Consider the following 16,391-nt stretch of genomic DNA (forward strand, 5'->3'; position numbering starts at 1 on the left):
AAGTAGCAGTGCTGTACGCTATTTATACAGGTGCACACTTATGGCTACAGTGCTAACTATTATTTTTGTAGATATAAGAATAACAATTATTCTTTCTAAAAGACATGAAATGTTTTAACTTTGCCAAATTCTATACATCTAAAACCTAAAATAGTGATATACAATTGTTACATGATTAACTTTGCAGCCCTTTTGGTTTACCTGTCCTACAAATCTGCATGTGTTATACTTTACCTTCCATCCCATTTAGATATCTCAGGTGTTCAATCTACCTTCTTATCTGTCTTTTTTCAAAAAAGGGAATGGTTTGTATTTATTGCTACTTGTGTTATTGTGGATGTTCGTGGCTGTTTGTTGTTCTACAGGTTTTTGATAAGAAAAATAGGAGAACATGGAAGTAGATAGAGATAGATAGACCTTTTATTGTTCCCCCTGAAGAAATTCAGGTCTTGTAACAGCATGAACCGTGGTACAGGTAAGAGTAGTGAGATACGAGTAAGATTCAAAATAGGAATACAAATACAAGTAAATAGACTTGGAGTCTCACCATAGCCATCTGCACTTGGTCTGACTGGTTTGACATTAAGTATATTCTAGCAACTAAATATAAGCATAGGTATTAAGTACAATTTATCACCAGTGTATGCATTGCACAAAGAGGTTACAAAGTTAACCTGAAGGGAAAGTATTGATGGTGAATTTGTTTGCTTAATATTCAGTATAAACATTTTAAAGCTGTTGCATTTTGAGTATTGTGTGGTGAAGGCTATGTATATTTTAATATTGTTGACGTTTTTTTTGCTTTAAGCCCACTTGAATGAACTGATTGTAGAAGCATATATGGAAGGAATCGAGGGAAATATTTGTTCAGTTGTATCCGTGGCTATAAATAAGTCATGCACATGGACAACTGTTGCGTTTCAAGTGTTGCAACTGAAAGAAAAGCAATTGTGAGTGTGCTCTAAAATGTCTATAGTATCCAAAGTATGCCGTCTGTAAATGTTTAATTGTCATTAATACATTTTGTGATTAAAACTTCCACTTTGCTACATTTAAGGTTATTTGTGTGTGTATGGGGGGGGTCTTTTTTTTTTTTTTTACATTTTAATGTTTATTATTGTTGAGGCCTAAAGTTATTCTTACATGCTCCAAAGTATGTAGCCAATACTAAATTAAAAAAGTACATTTTAATAATTAATGTTGATAAATTCAATATAGTCTGCTGTGTTAACGACATATAAGGCTCAAATATGTTCTACAGCTCCAAGACAGAATTCGTATCTATTTATTGGCCCAAATTCCCCAAATGGCTTTTTTGATAGTAACGGTCGCCTACGATAACCCCCAATAAACAAGACTTCAACACTACTAGTAGCAATGAAACAGTTGGGCGGGGGTAATTTCTAGTGTAGATGACACACACACACGCACACGCACACACAAAGTGGGTCAGTTGAAAAAGACTACAATTACATAAACGCCCCGCGAACCGGAAATACTCAGCCAACCCACCGGATATTACCACGAGGCGCCTGGGAAAGGCCCTTTTCCGTCTCTGAGAAGTGTGGTGCAGAACGGCAGACACAAGTAAGTGACAGAAATCACAATATAAGTCCTTCGCACGTCGTTAAAAAGACGATTCTCCCATTCATAGAGGAAACACACAACGTTAGTTAACAGTCAATTAGAGTAAGTCGTCCCAAACGCTCCTAAAGTCGTTTTATTTCTATAAAATGTGTGGCTGCCGAACACAGCGGCACCGAGCATTAGCATGTGGCTAATCTGGTCGCTAGCCGCATGGGGGAAGAAGCATGGAGTCTCAAAGTAATGATGTCGCCTCCATATTCTCAATATCTTTTTCATGGTCATTTTAATCGTATAGACATGCGGTTAAGGTGCAGTTGGCATGATTTGACATGTTTGTGTGGCACGCGTTAATGATACCTGGGCCAAGGGTAGCCGAGTGAGTGTCTACATGCCGTGTAACAGCGTTGCCATGTTTTTCTGTTAAATTGCGTGTAAATGTTAGTTGCGAGGTGCGTTTTTTTTGGCCATTTCTAAAATGTACTTGCTTGTTCCCTAATGATAAAACAAGTGGATCTAAAAAAAAATCAAGTCCAGGACCCCCTTCTGATAACATTTTGTGCCAGGGACCCAGGCTGATTTGTGTTTAAATGTTTCAAACATATTCCGAAATGACTAGATTTCTTTGCGGAAAATAGCAGATCTACAAGCTCAGAACGCGTTGCATTGCTTGTAGATTGACAATTTGAAAATAACCGTAGCATAGTCGCTTCTTTTGGGCTTGTTTTCATAGAACGAGTTGCTTAATTCTCTCGCAAAATCTGGCAACAGTGCCGTTTAACGTGAGCTTTGGGCCCTTACTATTGAGTCAGGTTGCCATCAGTCATATCTGGGGTGTTTTGTGAACGTATTCAGCCCTGTTTAATCTATCTATATTTATAGTTTATTAAATTGCATTTAACGCCGTCTCCTTTGGTCTTGCTCTGGCAGATGGATGTAACATTGCCACACACACTTCAAACGTTGCTAACTAGCTGCCTCCTCGCCTTGGAGTTGGGCTGTAAACGGGACGTCTTAATGTTTTTTTTGTGTATGCCTGTGTACATGAGTTTGAACTTTAAATGTATGTGATATTCTCCTGCAGTGGCTGAGAACTGGGAGACCGCTCCAGCTGTGGCTGAGACCCCAGAAATCAAACTCTTTGGGAAATGGAGCACTGATGATGTCCAGATCAATGACATCTCCCTGCAGGTAACTTGGGGTTGTTTTCTAATCTAAATGTATTAATAATGATTAAAAGCGAGGCTAGAGTCACGCCTAGACATTTTCCTGTTGCCCTGGTGTGCTTAAGTGCTCGCAGATTGAAGATCTTTGTTTATTCATTGGCTGTAGTCTTGTTATGACCTAGTCAATCACCAACTCAGAGACACTACTTTTACCATGTTCATCAGTGAAGGTTTTTTTTCCACTAAGTATTGACAGTGCTTTATAATGACATTCCCATCCAGGATTACATTGCTGTCAAAGAGAAGTACGCTAAGTACCTGCCCCACTCTGGTGGCCGTTATGCCGCCAAGCGCTTTCGTAAGGCCCAGTGTCCCATCGTGGAGCGTCTGACCAACTCCATGATGATGCACGGCCGCAACAACGGCAAGAAGCTGATGACCGTGCGTATCGTCAAGCACGCCTTCGAGATCATCCACCTGCTGACAGGAGAGGTGTGTATTGATGGAGGGTAATTTAAGAAAAAGTAACTACGATATGTCATGGATCTTTTTGCAGTCCCCCAGGTGAAGAGTAATTGTCAATTTATTTATTTTTATTTTTACTGTCCCGATTATTGTGATGGCTTTGTCCAAGATTAATTAGTTCTTTGCTCTGTTAGTGCAGTGGTTCCTAACCTTTACAGGCTGCGACCCCCTCAAAATAATTTTATTTGAACTGGGGACCCCCCCAAAATAATCATATGGGAACCCCTTCAAAAATCATATTTGAACTGGGGACCCCCAAAATAATCACATTTTAACCCCCCCCCACACCCTGGCAAGCACTTCAGGCATTACATTTAGTTTAACTCTGTTCCACAGATAAATATTGTGAAAATAAAGTGAGCTTGTAGATGAGCTATTTTCACAAGTTTTGGATATTTTTTATATTATTTGACAATTGGTCCTTTTGACCAGTTTTTGTTGTATAGTGTTGATTACATGCATTTTGATGCAGTAATGTTTTTTTTAAGTATTAAAAGTCTTAAGTGTCACATTAAAGTAATCTGGGGATCCCCGCCCCCTCACCCCAATCATGTGGGGACCCACAGGTCGAGAATGACATGCCCAAAACAGGGCTACCAGGTTGAATTTGGTTAATCCTCTTGTATCTAGCATCTTATTACCCTGCTTTATCACTGAAATGGTGCAAAATACCTCAAAGTAACTGTTGTATAGCTGAGTTTCAGAATATTGTCCTATATGATCCTACACGAAGCGAGGCTAGAGTCACGCCTAGACATTGTCCCGTTGTCCTGGTGTGCTAGAGTGCTCGCAGATTAAAGCTCTTTGTTTATTCATTGGCTGACCGTCTTCCATGGTTCAGTCAATCACCAACTCAGAGACATTTTCATTTCACTAACATGTTCATATTTCATTGCGATGTGCCACGTTGTGAGCTAGTAGATCAGCTAATTTAGTCATGCCAGGTTGAGTGATTAAGCCAGTGTTTCTCTCCCCCTACCTTTCTACTGCCAATTCACTCGCCTTAGTATAAATAGAAATACCAAGGATAACACTGCATCCAGTCTAATTCAGAAAGGCTTGTGTGGTGTGGTTGACGTGCCCGTCTGATGCATTTCCTACTCTTCTCAGAACCCCCTCCAGGTGCTGGTGAACGCCATCATCAACAGTGGACCGCGTGAGGACTCCACTCGTATTGGTCGTGCCGGAACAGTCAGGAGACAGGCTGTGGATGTGTCCCCCCTCCGTAGAGTCAACCAGGTATTTAGCCCACAGCCTCTGTCCAATATCACAACCGCTGCATCCAGTTGCAACCACCACAAGGAGGACCATTGCGCTTGGTGTAGTGGCAATGAAGATCCTCTTGGAGGAAAGGAATTTCAGCAACACTTGTAGTACTGTAGGAAAGCCACTTTCTTTGTAAACTAGTAAATATGTGGCCTCCATCAAGGTCCTCATGAAGAATCATAGGCTGAAACGTGTCAAAGTTGCTGCAAGTCTTGCTGGAATTCCTTTTCTCCAGTTATCCACCATGACATTTTTCATGCAATATGCTAGCGAGTGAAGTTGCGCCAGAACCCTTGCATCAATACTGTGAAATCCTTCTAAAATTAAATGAGCCTCATGAGATCACTAGTCTCTATATTACACCAAACAGTGGGTCACCCACTCTTCATCCACCAGGGTTGACCATCTTTCACAGGCCACCAGGGTGGATGTAGAGGGGAATCATAGCTCAAAGTCCACATATATATATTTACTAGTTAAGGTAAATTTGCCAGTCAACCAAATGTTCAGGTATAGCTCCTGGTAACAAATCATTTTACATCTTTCATGCGTTTGCTCCATTAACACCTACTGCTCCGCAAAACATATTCTGTCTGGAATGGATTACAGTTGGTGTTCAATATGCTTAAGAATGCAGATTTCTGGCCTGGGCCGTGGCGTCGCGGTCTAGGCACCCTGGTTGAAGATCCTTGATGGCAGCGTGCCGCGGGTTCGCGTCCCGTTCCAGGCGGCCTTTGCTGCGTGTCTTCCCCCGTCTCTCTCCCAATAAAGCAATAAAATGCCAAAAACAAATCTTTAAAAAAAAAGAATGCAGATTTCTTCAATATTTTCTGAACTTTAAAATGTATCCTTGAACTAGTGTAAAATACCTCAAAGCAACCAAATAAGAAAAAGAGGTTGTGGATCAACAATGGTTTTCTCAGTGGGGTGCTACACCCAAAATCCAGTATACATATCAAAAATAGGAATTGAAAAAATCCCTAAAAGGTAGTACATCACAAGCGCACACCAAAGTTTATTGTGGTTGTGCCAATAAAAGTGGAAAAGTGCAAACTATTGATTTGGGATGTGCTACCCTTTTTCTTTCTTTCTTTTCAATTCCTACCTCAAAGCAACTGTTGTAGAGCTGGTTAGTGTCTGCTATCAGTCAGCATTGTAATTCCTACACGAAGCGAGGCTATAGAGTCACACCTGGACAGTCCCCTGTTGTCCTGGTGTGCTAGAGTGCTCGCAGAGAAAAGCTCTTTGTTTATTCATTGGCTGACCATCTTTCATGTTTCAGTCAATCACCAACTAAGAGACATTTTATTTACATAACATGTTAATATGTATTCTATAGCTTTGATTCCGTATCTAATGCTGTTATCCTGTGTTTCTCAGGCCATCTGGCTGCTGTGCACGGGAGCGAGAGAAGCTGCTTTCAGGAACATCAAGACTATCGCTGAGTGTCTGGCTGATGAGCTGATCAATGCAGCCAAGGTACCTTTTAATAACTAAGCGAATACTTGACTTTTCTCTTTTAATGTTTTGAAAGTGTTTCAATATGACATGCCCAAAACTGGGATGGCAGGTTGAAATTGGTTAAGCCTCTTGTGTCTAGCAGCTTATTGCCCTGCTTTATCACTGAAATGGTGTGAAATACCTCAAATAACTGTTGTAGAGCTTTCAGAATATTATCCTATATTATCCTACACGAAGCGAGGCTAGAGTCACGCCTAGACATTGTCCTGTTGTCCTGGTGTGCTAGAGTGCTCGCAGATTAAAGCTCTTTGTTTATTCATTGGCTGACAGTCTTTCATGGTTCAGTCAATCACCAACTCAGAGACATTTCTGTTTAACTAACATTCCATTCCGATGTGGCACGTTGTAAGCTTGTAGATCAGCTAATATTTTTATCTTCATCGTATACACTTCATTTACACTACGTACATATGCACAATGTTTCCATAGTGCTTGCCAACGTGTCGTCACCACGTGGGTTGTGGCATAGTAGCTGCAGACATACTTGTCGGTGTCAATGTTAAGTCAACCTGTTTATACCCCACAAAGATGTCCGCACTACCAAATGACACTTGTTGACGCCCCTTCAGGATTTTTTGCAAAGGAGACGAGTAGCAATTTTCTGTTAGGCCTACTGCACATGACCTTGTAATTTGACCTTCCCTACTTGTCTTTTATTTAGTTGTTCATTGAATATGATTTATATATCTGATAAGCCATGTTATAATAATCTGAGTAAGAATATATTTTTGTTCATTTAAATGTATTAAAGTGGATATTTTACTGTCTTCAGGGTTCATCCAACTCCTACGCCATCAAGAAAAAGGATGAGTTGGAGCGTGTTGCCAAGTCCAACCGTTAAAATGTTTTCTTTCAAAAAAATGGAATAAAGTTCAGAATTCTATATTGGTTTCATGAGTTTGTTTGTCTTTGCTAACCATGATGCTGTGTCTTTTTTAAATAGTATAATTCCGAAAAAATCGACAAATTATTTTACACCTTTCAATGCAAGTCACTCCTCAAACATTATGGCTTCATTTGGATTTATTGGTGTACTGTTATCTACATTTGATACAAAGTCAAAAACATACCAAAGCCAAACTGTAACAGTCTAATGTAGGTAAAACGATCTGCATTTCTACACTTTAGTAGTTATGTGTACCGTATAGGAGACGAGTGTCAGTGTTTCCATTGTACAATTAAAAAAGAAAGAGTGGTCCTCACGGATGCCCTTTGTCCTGAATTAATATCTACTGTCTTTCAACCAGGATCTACACATACGTCCTTTTATTCAGCTCTAGTGCTTCCCAACTCTGGCTCTTAGTACCCCTGGTACTGCTGGCTTTTCCATCCTACTGGGAAATTAATGCTTTCACCAACATTATTGGTAATTGAATTCTATTGTAATCTGGGATTAACTGAACCTGGTAGGGTGGGAAACCAGCAGTGCCAGAGAGAACTTGAAAAGTTCCTGATGGTTGTTGCAGGAAATGTGTTTGTAGTGTTAGAACCCAGGTAGTGCAGGCATGGAACACCTCACCCAGATACTTAATCTAACAGCCCCAAACCATGCCTTAAATGTAGTGGTGCAGTGGTGTCTCATTCCTACACCAGCTGGGTTTTGCACTTAACCAACTAATCAATGTTATGAAGTCTTTGAATGATATCTCACTGTTATACATGCACTGCTCTTATCATACCAGTAGGGGCTCATACCATCAGAATGCTTACTTTGCAAAAGTAAGCATACTGATGGCGTCCTGCCTCAGATAAACAAGTTACTGTCAAATATTAGTTCACATTGTAGCTACATATTGTACAGATATTGAATTTGTGTATCTACTGTTATAGCAGAGGGCCACTTTGCCTAAAGGAAGGTGATTTGTAATGGGGTTTAAACAGAATGTGTTAGTAAGATTGTACAAAAGCTGTTTAAAGGTCCTTTCTACCTAGGTCTGAACGTACGTTTAAAGAGGGGAGCACTGCAGAGTACAAACTGAGGATTAAGGTGTTTTAGAAGTATGTGTGCTTTCTATTGATGAGGAGACAGAGAGAAGATAGAGAGGCTCCCAGCTTGGAGACTTCGCTGCAGGCAGTGGGTAGGAGGGAGTAGTCCTGTAGCTTCTGGAAGGCCTGGAGAAGAAGGAAGAAGGGTGGGTGTAAATATGACACTTAATCCTCATACTTGTTTCACATAATCACATCACTGGCAACTAGAGCGCATGCTTGACGTATGAAATAACACACCATGGCCAATAAATAGAAGGGAGGAGGGTTTAGAGAATGTATCTCCATCACTCCAACAACGAGAGAAGAGCAAATTACTTTCTACTGTTCACATTCACAAGAAAACTGGTCATTATGAGTTGTGGTCCAGTGAGAGCTCCACTGCTCTGGGTGGCTCAAGCCGGCAGGAGCTCGCAGTACAGACACTCGATGCTTGTGCAGCAGCTCAATCTTGATTGATTTCACATCTTGACATCTAGAATATTTTGTAATTATAGTTATCCATATAGTTGACCGTTTAGTATGTAGTATGCCCTGTTCATGCCTATTTCAGATCCACAGCACACTTCTGGTTGGCTGCTCTCTCGGCGTAATATGGCAGCGAAAAGGTTGAACCTTTCTCAACTTTGACACTGCTGCTGCTCTGTCTGCCTCCTGCTGCAGCGGCGAGAGCAGCATTCGCTCCTCACCATAAATAATGCATTGAACCTCTACTGGTGTGAATTGAACTGATCGCTTTCCACTCTGATAAATACTCCTTACCCCCTCTTTTTCCACTAAATCTGTTTTCCTGACATAGCGTCCCAATTATGACAGACATGTGGCAAAAATAGCTAATCTACAAGCTCACAACATGCTGTGAGTTTTTAGATCAGCTATTTTCAGTGATGAGAGTTGGTGTCTACACCAACTCTGATCACTGAAACTAGCTAGCCGACCTAGTATAGAGCCCTGAGGGACTTCAGGCAACGTGTTTGGCTCCTGACAGGGAGGTGGGAGACATGACTCAGCGTTGTACTTACAGCTACGCTGTCAGGACACTCGTCCGCGGGCCGGTGAAGAAGGAAGTCCACTTTGGACGGACTCTGGACATAGACACAGTTTGCTGCTGCGTCCTCGGGGACAGTGAGCATGTCATAGTGGTGATCAGTCAGCTGTTCCATCATCTGAGAAAACGCACACAACGGAATGTTATTATACATGACTCATACACATACACACACCACGCCTTACTAAAGATGCAGCACTAATGCTATTAGCATGACATGAAGAGTCAGCAGACAGGAGAGTGTGCAGATCTCATTAGAGCAAACTGAAGGAACCAGAGACATAAGGAGACTCCTGGGATGTGAGAGCACATCTGGAGGAGACAGGAAGATAAATGGTAACAGGAATAATGCCCCCTGGGAAGGGGCTAATGTATACACTATATACATGTATAACTAATTCTCTAATGTCTATTAAAAAAGTCTGTGGATTATTACTATTTTTCTGACAAAGACATTAAGATAGCAATTAAAACAGTATACAATATAAAGTTGTAAACTACAAAAAGATGCTGAGCATGATTTTCTTTCAATCCTGCTTCACATTCACCCACTGTTGGCCACAGACCAGCTCCACAGTGGAAATGAAGTGCCTTGCTCAAGGGCACTTCAATGCCGGGGAGAGTGTTGCTAATTCACTTCCCCTCCCAGATTTCTCCTGGCGACCTGGGATGTCGAACCAGCAACACACACAAGCACTCTCCTCTAACCTTTAGGCCACCACAGCCCCCAATATTTATTTATACATAATATTATCACCCTAGCTGCACACACACACACACACACACACACACACACACACACACCCACACACGTGCACGCACACTCGCATGCACACACTAACCCGTAGCGTCTTCCTAGCCTTCTCAGAGTTGCTGATAATGATGGTGTCTGGTCCACCCATGGAACAGATGTTCTTCAGTCGAGCTCCACCACACACTGGGACAGTGGACACAGCAAAGTCCTGCACACACACACATACACACACACACACACACACACACACACACACACACACACACACACACACACACACACACACACACACACACACACACACACACACATTTATATGTAGAAGATTGGTGTAGACAGAGTTCGGTTTGTAAAACAAAAACAAAAACAGGGGGACATTCTTAACCACCTATATAATTTGTCATACAACAAATATCAAACATAGCTACGCTACAAGCTCACGCCGGTGAATACAGACCATTCTCTTAATAATTGGGTTGAAGTTGATCTTTTAAAATGGTCCATTTAGTCTCCATTAGTGAATGAAAGTTTCAGGGCACAGTCTTTATTAATATCTCATATTCACATTATAAGCATGACCCTAACCAAGGCTACAAGCTGAAGCACGTTGGAGCAACATGTTTTTAAACTGAAGTCCTCTGTGGACATGCCATAGTAATAAAGAGTGAGGTAGTAGTATATATGCACATGCCTACAATTCTTGATTCAACCGATGGGTTGAAAGGGCCGCACACTGTATATAATGCTGTCCTGTGCTTTATACTATTGATTGATTGATTGAATACTTTATTAGACAGAAATGTAGAGACATTTAGGCTAAAAGTATAACACAATGTATTCAATTCATCAACAGTGCATCAAATATTACACATTAATGAAAAAAGTCAGTAAGACAACTCCTTTCGAAAGGAAAGTGCTATACTAGTACTATACTAAGTACTATACAAATACAATGTATTATTATATTATTATGTATTAAACAATGAGGTATGAAAACAAAACGTTTGTTTAATAAAGCACGGGACAGCATTATGTTTGCACTGTGCAGACATTACTTTTCTTCATATTAATTCAGACTACCTTGAATTTATTTCCACAATACATCTGTCTACCATGTCTCAAACCCTTTCATCCTCTTATTTATGATGAACAAACATGATTTTATGCTAGAAAGACTCACACAAGAAAGACACAACACAAATACAGGGAAACATACATTTGTGCAACATGACAAGGTAGAAGGTGTTCTGTGCTCAGCTGCACATGTGTCACGCGCGAGCGCACGCATGCACATGCCACACACACACAAAAGAGAACGGAACCGTCCTAAATGCACTTAGCAGGGCTGAGGTAATCAATACCGTTGCCCGTTCTGTGTCACCCCTAAGGGGAGTTCCTGTGTGGTCTCCCTCATTTGGCAAATAGAATGGCATCATTTATCACAGTTTACAAGGTTCATTCTCCAAACCGCCACCTGCTCACCACTGCTACTGGTACAAACAGCACTTGAGTGCCACATCTAGTCACCATGGTACTGTTTCCTCTAAAGCAGTGATTCTCAACCTTTTTAATTTCAAGGACCCCCAGTTCTACATGCATTAGGCCAGGGACCACCATGTGATATTATTTTTATCTCTGGGATCCCAGTCCACACAAAATCCAGTGTTAATTTAACTCACAGTGTACAAATGGAACCAAATGGACCTGAAAGGGTCCATTTGGTTCCATTTGCACACTCTCAGAGCATCCCAAAAGAACTTCCTCTCTCTCAGTCCCGGCCCCCTTTTATCCTTTGTCATACCACACCCAAGAACAGCCAGGCCTCCTGCCGTGAGCCTCAGATCCTGGGACCATAGCATAGCTGGACATGACAGAACGAACCCCCACCCACAGCTATCCTTGCATGATAGTAATCTTTACACACACACCTATCTCATTAAATTGCAGTAAAGCTTAGGGCCTGGGCTGGTCAGGTAAAGAATGTTTATACAACTGTATCTCTCAACAATGTTAGGGAGTATAAAGGACAAGCAATGCTTAGCCCATGGGCTTAGATACACACAGCAGGGGGTTACGGTGAGAATCTGTCTCTCAAATAGCCCCAATAAACAGAGGACACAGTCTCCAACAGATGCATGATATGTAATATGCTGAATGGCATGCGTTAATTATAAATAAATACAAATACATATTTGGGATTCAAACATTTATACAACACAGACCTGTAAGGGCCCATTTGGTTTCTAACTATCAATCATACTATCAACCATCTAGCTGTGGACCCACTACCCCTTAAAGAACCCGTGGAGGCAGATATAAAATGACTTTGGAGCTAAAAAGGGTTTGGAGAAACGTTTCCCCAGGTGCTGATGTTTTTCTTTTTTCAGTTATGGTGTGTCTGTCAGAATGTATTTATTTTTTCCTCTCTGGTTCATTCATTAATCCTTCATCATTTATTCTCCCATCTTGTCCATGCTGCTTACCCTGAATGTATCTGCCAGGACCTCCGCTCCTCTGTGGTTGGTGTGTGAGGAGATGCCAACAAAGAATTCCCTCCCTGTGAACAGAACGTCGCTGCCCTCCAGCGTTGCCCCTCCGGAGCCCCCTTCCTCGACCCCCATCTCAACCACAGTCAGGTTGAGCTCCGACATCACCCTTCTCACAGCCTCCGCCTGGAAGATAGGTAGATAGATAGATAGATAGATAGATAGAGATATAGATATTTCCGAAGAAAACAAACAAATCGAGCGATCGATCGAGTGATTGACTGATGGTGTTTCATACAGTACCTCAGAGCGTCTCTGCTGTTTGAAAGGTCTGGTGATGAGTGCCGTGTCTCCCTGGATGACAGCCACATCCTCGATCCTCCAGCTCTCGGGGAGGTCCTGGTCCGGTGGGATCTCTATCAGCTGCAGGCCCACCTTCTGTCTCAGGGCTCCAGTCAGGACCCCAAACTGACGCTGAGCTTTGGCCAGCTCCACTGACTCCTTCTCCTTGTTATCTTGGCCGTCCGCCTTCCCAAAACTCTCAGGGACGCCTCGCACCACAGCGTGCGTGAAACGCCCATATGGAGATATGTTGGCCATTATGTCACTTTGTGTGTGTGTGTGTGTGTGTGTGTGTTGTGTATGAATTAGAAGTCTATTTTGACTCTCAATAAGAGCTATGTGTACGTTCCCACCTTTTAGACAGTGTCTGTTGGGGTGAAATGACAAGTCTGTGGGGAGTTTGTCATTCAAGCAGAGAACTACACTGGAGAATGTCTGTATGCCTTTCTCCTCTTCTCCATTCAAAATGTAGGTTTGCCTTCTGCTTCAACTGTCCATGTCCATGCACACCATGAAATGGAGGAGGAGATTCACTCTGATGATCACACAGGATGAGAGAGAGAGAGAGAGAGAGCTGTTGACAATACAATGACAGCAAGCTTTGTTTTGTGAATGTTCATTGGGCTAAAACCCAAAACTAGTCATCAATTAGCTCAAGCTCCACTGCACACATCTCCCCGACCCATGTCGTGTGTAAAGCAGGAATGGGATGATAATCGTTGTTATCGTTTATCGCGATGAAAAACACTAACAATAATCATATTGCTGAGATAAAAAATGTGCGTGAAATTGTCTGTCATGCACTGGACCTGAGTTGGCTCTGTACTTTGAACGCTTTTTTCCATCCACACCAAATCTCTTTGGCAAATAGCAGATCTACAAGCTCACAATGCATCAACGAGTTGTGACAGATCTGCTATTTTTGGCTAATGTTCTCCCCAGAATATGGATGCTGGGCTGCAAGTGGTTAAAGTGGAATTTTAAGAGTTTATAGCATATTTTGATTATCACGATAATATTGATGTCCCATCCGTAGTATAAAATATTTGTGTATACATTTCTGACCCAAATCACATAACTGGTTTCAACTGATCAAGTTTGGTGTGTATTGGAAAGGAGTTATACTTTTTAATCACGTAATAATGGTAATGCTATAAATTGACCCAAAGGCAGTGAGCATAACTGAGATAACAGTGGCTGAAGTTGCCAACAAGGCATTCGTTGTTCAAGGCTAGATTATCTTTTACAATGACCAAGCAATGTGTTGCGGAGACCTTCCATATTTAGACCAGGTTTGAGACAATTGCCTCTTTATCATCTTTCTTCTGAACCACAGCTGGCTGCACTGCACTGAGGCTGCTGCAAGCAGTGGTGGAAAAAGTATGCACATGTTTTACTTAAGTAAAAGTATCAATACTGTGGTGTAGAAATACTCTGTTAGAAGTAAAAGTCAGGAATTCAAAATGTACTTGAGTAAAAGAACAAAAGTATTGGTATCAATATGTACTTAAAGTACCAAAAGTGGAAAGTACTCATTGTGCACAATGTCATGTTCACAAGTTCAAAATGTATAACAAATCTTTTGAAAATAGCAGATGTACAAGCCCACAATGCGTCGAGTCGACGCATTGTGAGCTTGTAGATCTGCTATTTTCAAATGGACGAAATGTAGTGTATGTATGGGCTGAAGTGGGTAATGTCGTTGTATGTTTTTTGTGATAATAATCTAAATCTGAAGTAACTAAAGTTTTCAAATAATTGTAGTAGAGTAGAAGTGCAATATTTGCCTCCGACTCTGAGATGTAGTGAAGTAGAAGTAAAAAAGTACTTAAAATTGGAAATACTCCAGTAAAGTAAAACATTTTACTTAAGTACAGTACTTGAGTAAATGTACTTAGTTACTTTACTCCACAGGCTGCCTGCAGGACCACTTGTCTATGCGTTTTCTTATGCAGTCCATTTCGGCTATGGGATCGATCTCTCTCTTTCTGTTTCTCACATTTAGGATACTAAACAAGTGTTGAGCTTTGCCTTTATATTGTGCATTAATATGCATAAACCTCTGAGAAGTAACATCACCGAGAGTTGGCACAGACATATGTAGCCAGTTATAGCCAACACATTTCATGTAGTAGGCTATAGCCTATTAGTCTACAATTAAGACTTAAGATGTGTGTGTGCACCATAGAGTTATAATGTGTCTATTTCATTTATTATATTTCTCTTAGTGCTCTAACAAATATTCACGAGAAAACGCACTGAAATAGTAATCCATCTACTAGCAGTGTTGCCAGATTCTGCGAGAGAAATAAGCAACTAGGTCTATGAAAACAAGCCCAAAAGAACGAATCGACATGAGCCACATGAGCACTGTCTTACTTACACATCGGCTATTTTATATAACTAGCTTGTAGATCTGCTATATATTTTTTAAAACAATCTTGGAAAAAGGTGACATTTTTTAACAACACCAATCTTGTATGGGGGGGGGGGGGGTCCGTGGCACACAATATTTTCAGATGGAGGGGGAGGGGGGGGGGTCGGCATGAAAATGTTTGAGAATCACTGGTTTAAACAACATTTAGGAAGGAATCCCAAATAAGCAACTACCAATGTTTACAAGTGACTTTACAGAAAAACAAGCCCAAAGTCGCGTATAATAAGCGGACATGGCAACACGGTCTAGCAGCCTCATCAATCTGAAATAGTAATCCATTGAAGAACAAACTAAACCAAGAGTCTGTCCCAGCAGTTCTTCACCAACTACTTGATGCTGGCTTTCTGTGTGGAAGTTGCATTAATAGTTCACCTACCTCTGCTATAACGGAGACTTAACGCGTCGCCTTCTCGCCGTTCATTCTTAATTCCCAAATTCCCGTTACTCTGTTTCTTCCGCTCCGTCCAGTTCACCCCGGCGCCCCATCTGCCTCCTCCTCCCATCCCTCCCTCCTCTCCTCCCCTCCTCCCCCTTTCATCCCCTCACTTCCCCTCCCCATCCCCCATACGTCCTGCTCGGATTCAGTCCCCCTCTTCTTTCTCTTTTCCAGGAGAAAGCACACACAGGCATGCGCGCACACGCACTATCTCTCACCTTTTGGGAGGTAAACCCAAGGTTTATGTGGACGACTTGCAGCACGCACGCACGCACGCACGCACGCACGCACGCACGCACACACACACACACACACACACACACACACACACACACACACACACACACACACACACACACTCACTCCAGCCCCCCTTACCTTGTGGGCGGATGGATTTAAAACAAACAAAACAAAACAAAAAACGACTTTTGTGGACAGCAGTGAAAAGGTATCTCTTCTTCAGAATGAGATATTTTCCCTGCATCTCTTCTTCCTGTACAAGGTGTAAGACACGAGCAGCATATCTAATCTAAGAGGTCATCTCAGTAGATTTATAGATTAAATATATATTCCCCCTGATCTGTTGTTTCCAAACCAGACACACCCCACTCTGTCACTTTGGTGCTGCTCCCCATTTGGATATGGATGGTTATTGTCACGTGAGCTGAGCTCAGTGTTATTTTCTTTCCTTCTGGAGTTCCTTCACACATATCTATATACACTGTTCGCTGATTTGTTCCACTCGGCTGTCCAAATACTGAAGACTGACCTTCAACTTTCTGGGACCTGCATCAAATATCCTGAATCTCTCTCTCTCTTTCTCTCTCTCCTTCTCTGTTT

General features: G+C 41.7%; 2 protein-coding genes across 2 annotated transcripts; one reads left to right on the forward strand and one right to left on the reverse strand.

The window, feature by feature from the left end:
* Positions 1 to 1,532: 1,532 nt before the first annotated feature.
* On the forward strand, positions 1,533 to 6,945 carry rps5 (ribosomal protein S5). Its single transcript, XM_084081114.1, has 6 exons — positions 1,533 to 1,587; positions 2,669 to 2,775; positions 3,033 to 3,242; positions 4,386 to 4,514; positions 5,922 to 6,020; positions 6,835 to 6,945. Coding segments are annotated over exons 1-6 (615 nt in total). The 5' UTR covers positions 1,533 to 1,586; the 3' UTR covers positions 6,904 to 6,945.
* A 122-nt stretch (positions 6,946 to 7,067) lies between these two features.
* ddah2 (DDAH family member 2, ADMA-independent) lies at positions 7,068 to 15,607 on the reverse strand. Its single transcript, XM_084081106.1, has 6 exons — positions 15,492 to 15,607; positions 12,640 to 13,213; positions 12,334 to 12,522; positions 9,939 to 10,058; positions 9,071 to 9,214; positions 7,068 to 8,174 (listed from the first exon to the last, which is right to left on the reverse strand). The coding sequence occupies exons 2-6, from the start codon at positions 12,934 to 12,936 to the stop codon at positions 8,055 to 8,057; spliced, it is 870 nt and encodes a 289-aa protein (XP_083937232.1). The 5' UTR covers positions 12,937 to 13,213; positions 15,492 to 15,607; the 3' UTR covers positions 7,068 to 8,054.
* Positions 15,608 to 16,391: the final 784 nt, after the last annotated feature.

Source organism: Gymnoscopelus microlampas (assembly GCF_963454915.1).
Source record: "Gymnoscopelus microlampas genome assembly, chromosome: 15".
Lineage (NCBI taxonomy): Eukaryota > Metazoa > Chordata > Actinopteri > Myctophiformes > Myctophidae > Gymnoscopelus > Gymnoscopelus microlampas.

What these genes read in the sequence shown, in the direction of transcription:
- rps5 (XM_084081114.1), top strand. An exon ending in TCAATGACATCTCCCTGCAG is followed by an intron (nt 2,776 to 3,032) that starts GTAACTTGGGGT and finishes ATTCCCATCCAG; the next exon opens with GATTACATTGCTGTCAAAGA. An exon ending in CCCTCCGTAGAGTCAACCAG is followed by an intron (nt 4,515 to 5,921) that starts GTATTTAGCCCA and finishes TGTGTTTCTCAG; the next exon opens with GCCATCTGGCTGCTGTGCAC.
- ddah2 (XM_084081106.1), bottom strand. Translation starts at nt 12,936, where the DNA reads ATGGCCAACATATCTCCATATGGGCGTTTCACGCACGCTGTGGTGCGA. An exon ending in AGGCTAGGAAGACGCTACGG is followed by an intron (nt 9,215 to 9,938) that starts GTTAGTGTGTGC and finishes GCGTTTTCTCAG; the next exon opens with ATGATGGAACAGCTGACTGA. An exon ending in AGTGTCCTGACAGCGTAGCT is followed by an intron (nt 8,175 to 9,070) that starts GTAAGTACAACG and finishes CTTCTTCTCCAG; the next exon opens with GCCTTCCAGAAGCTACAGGA.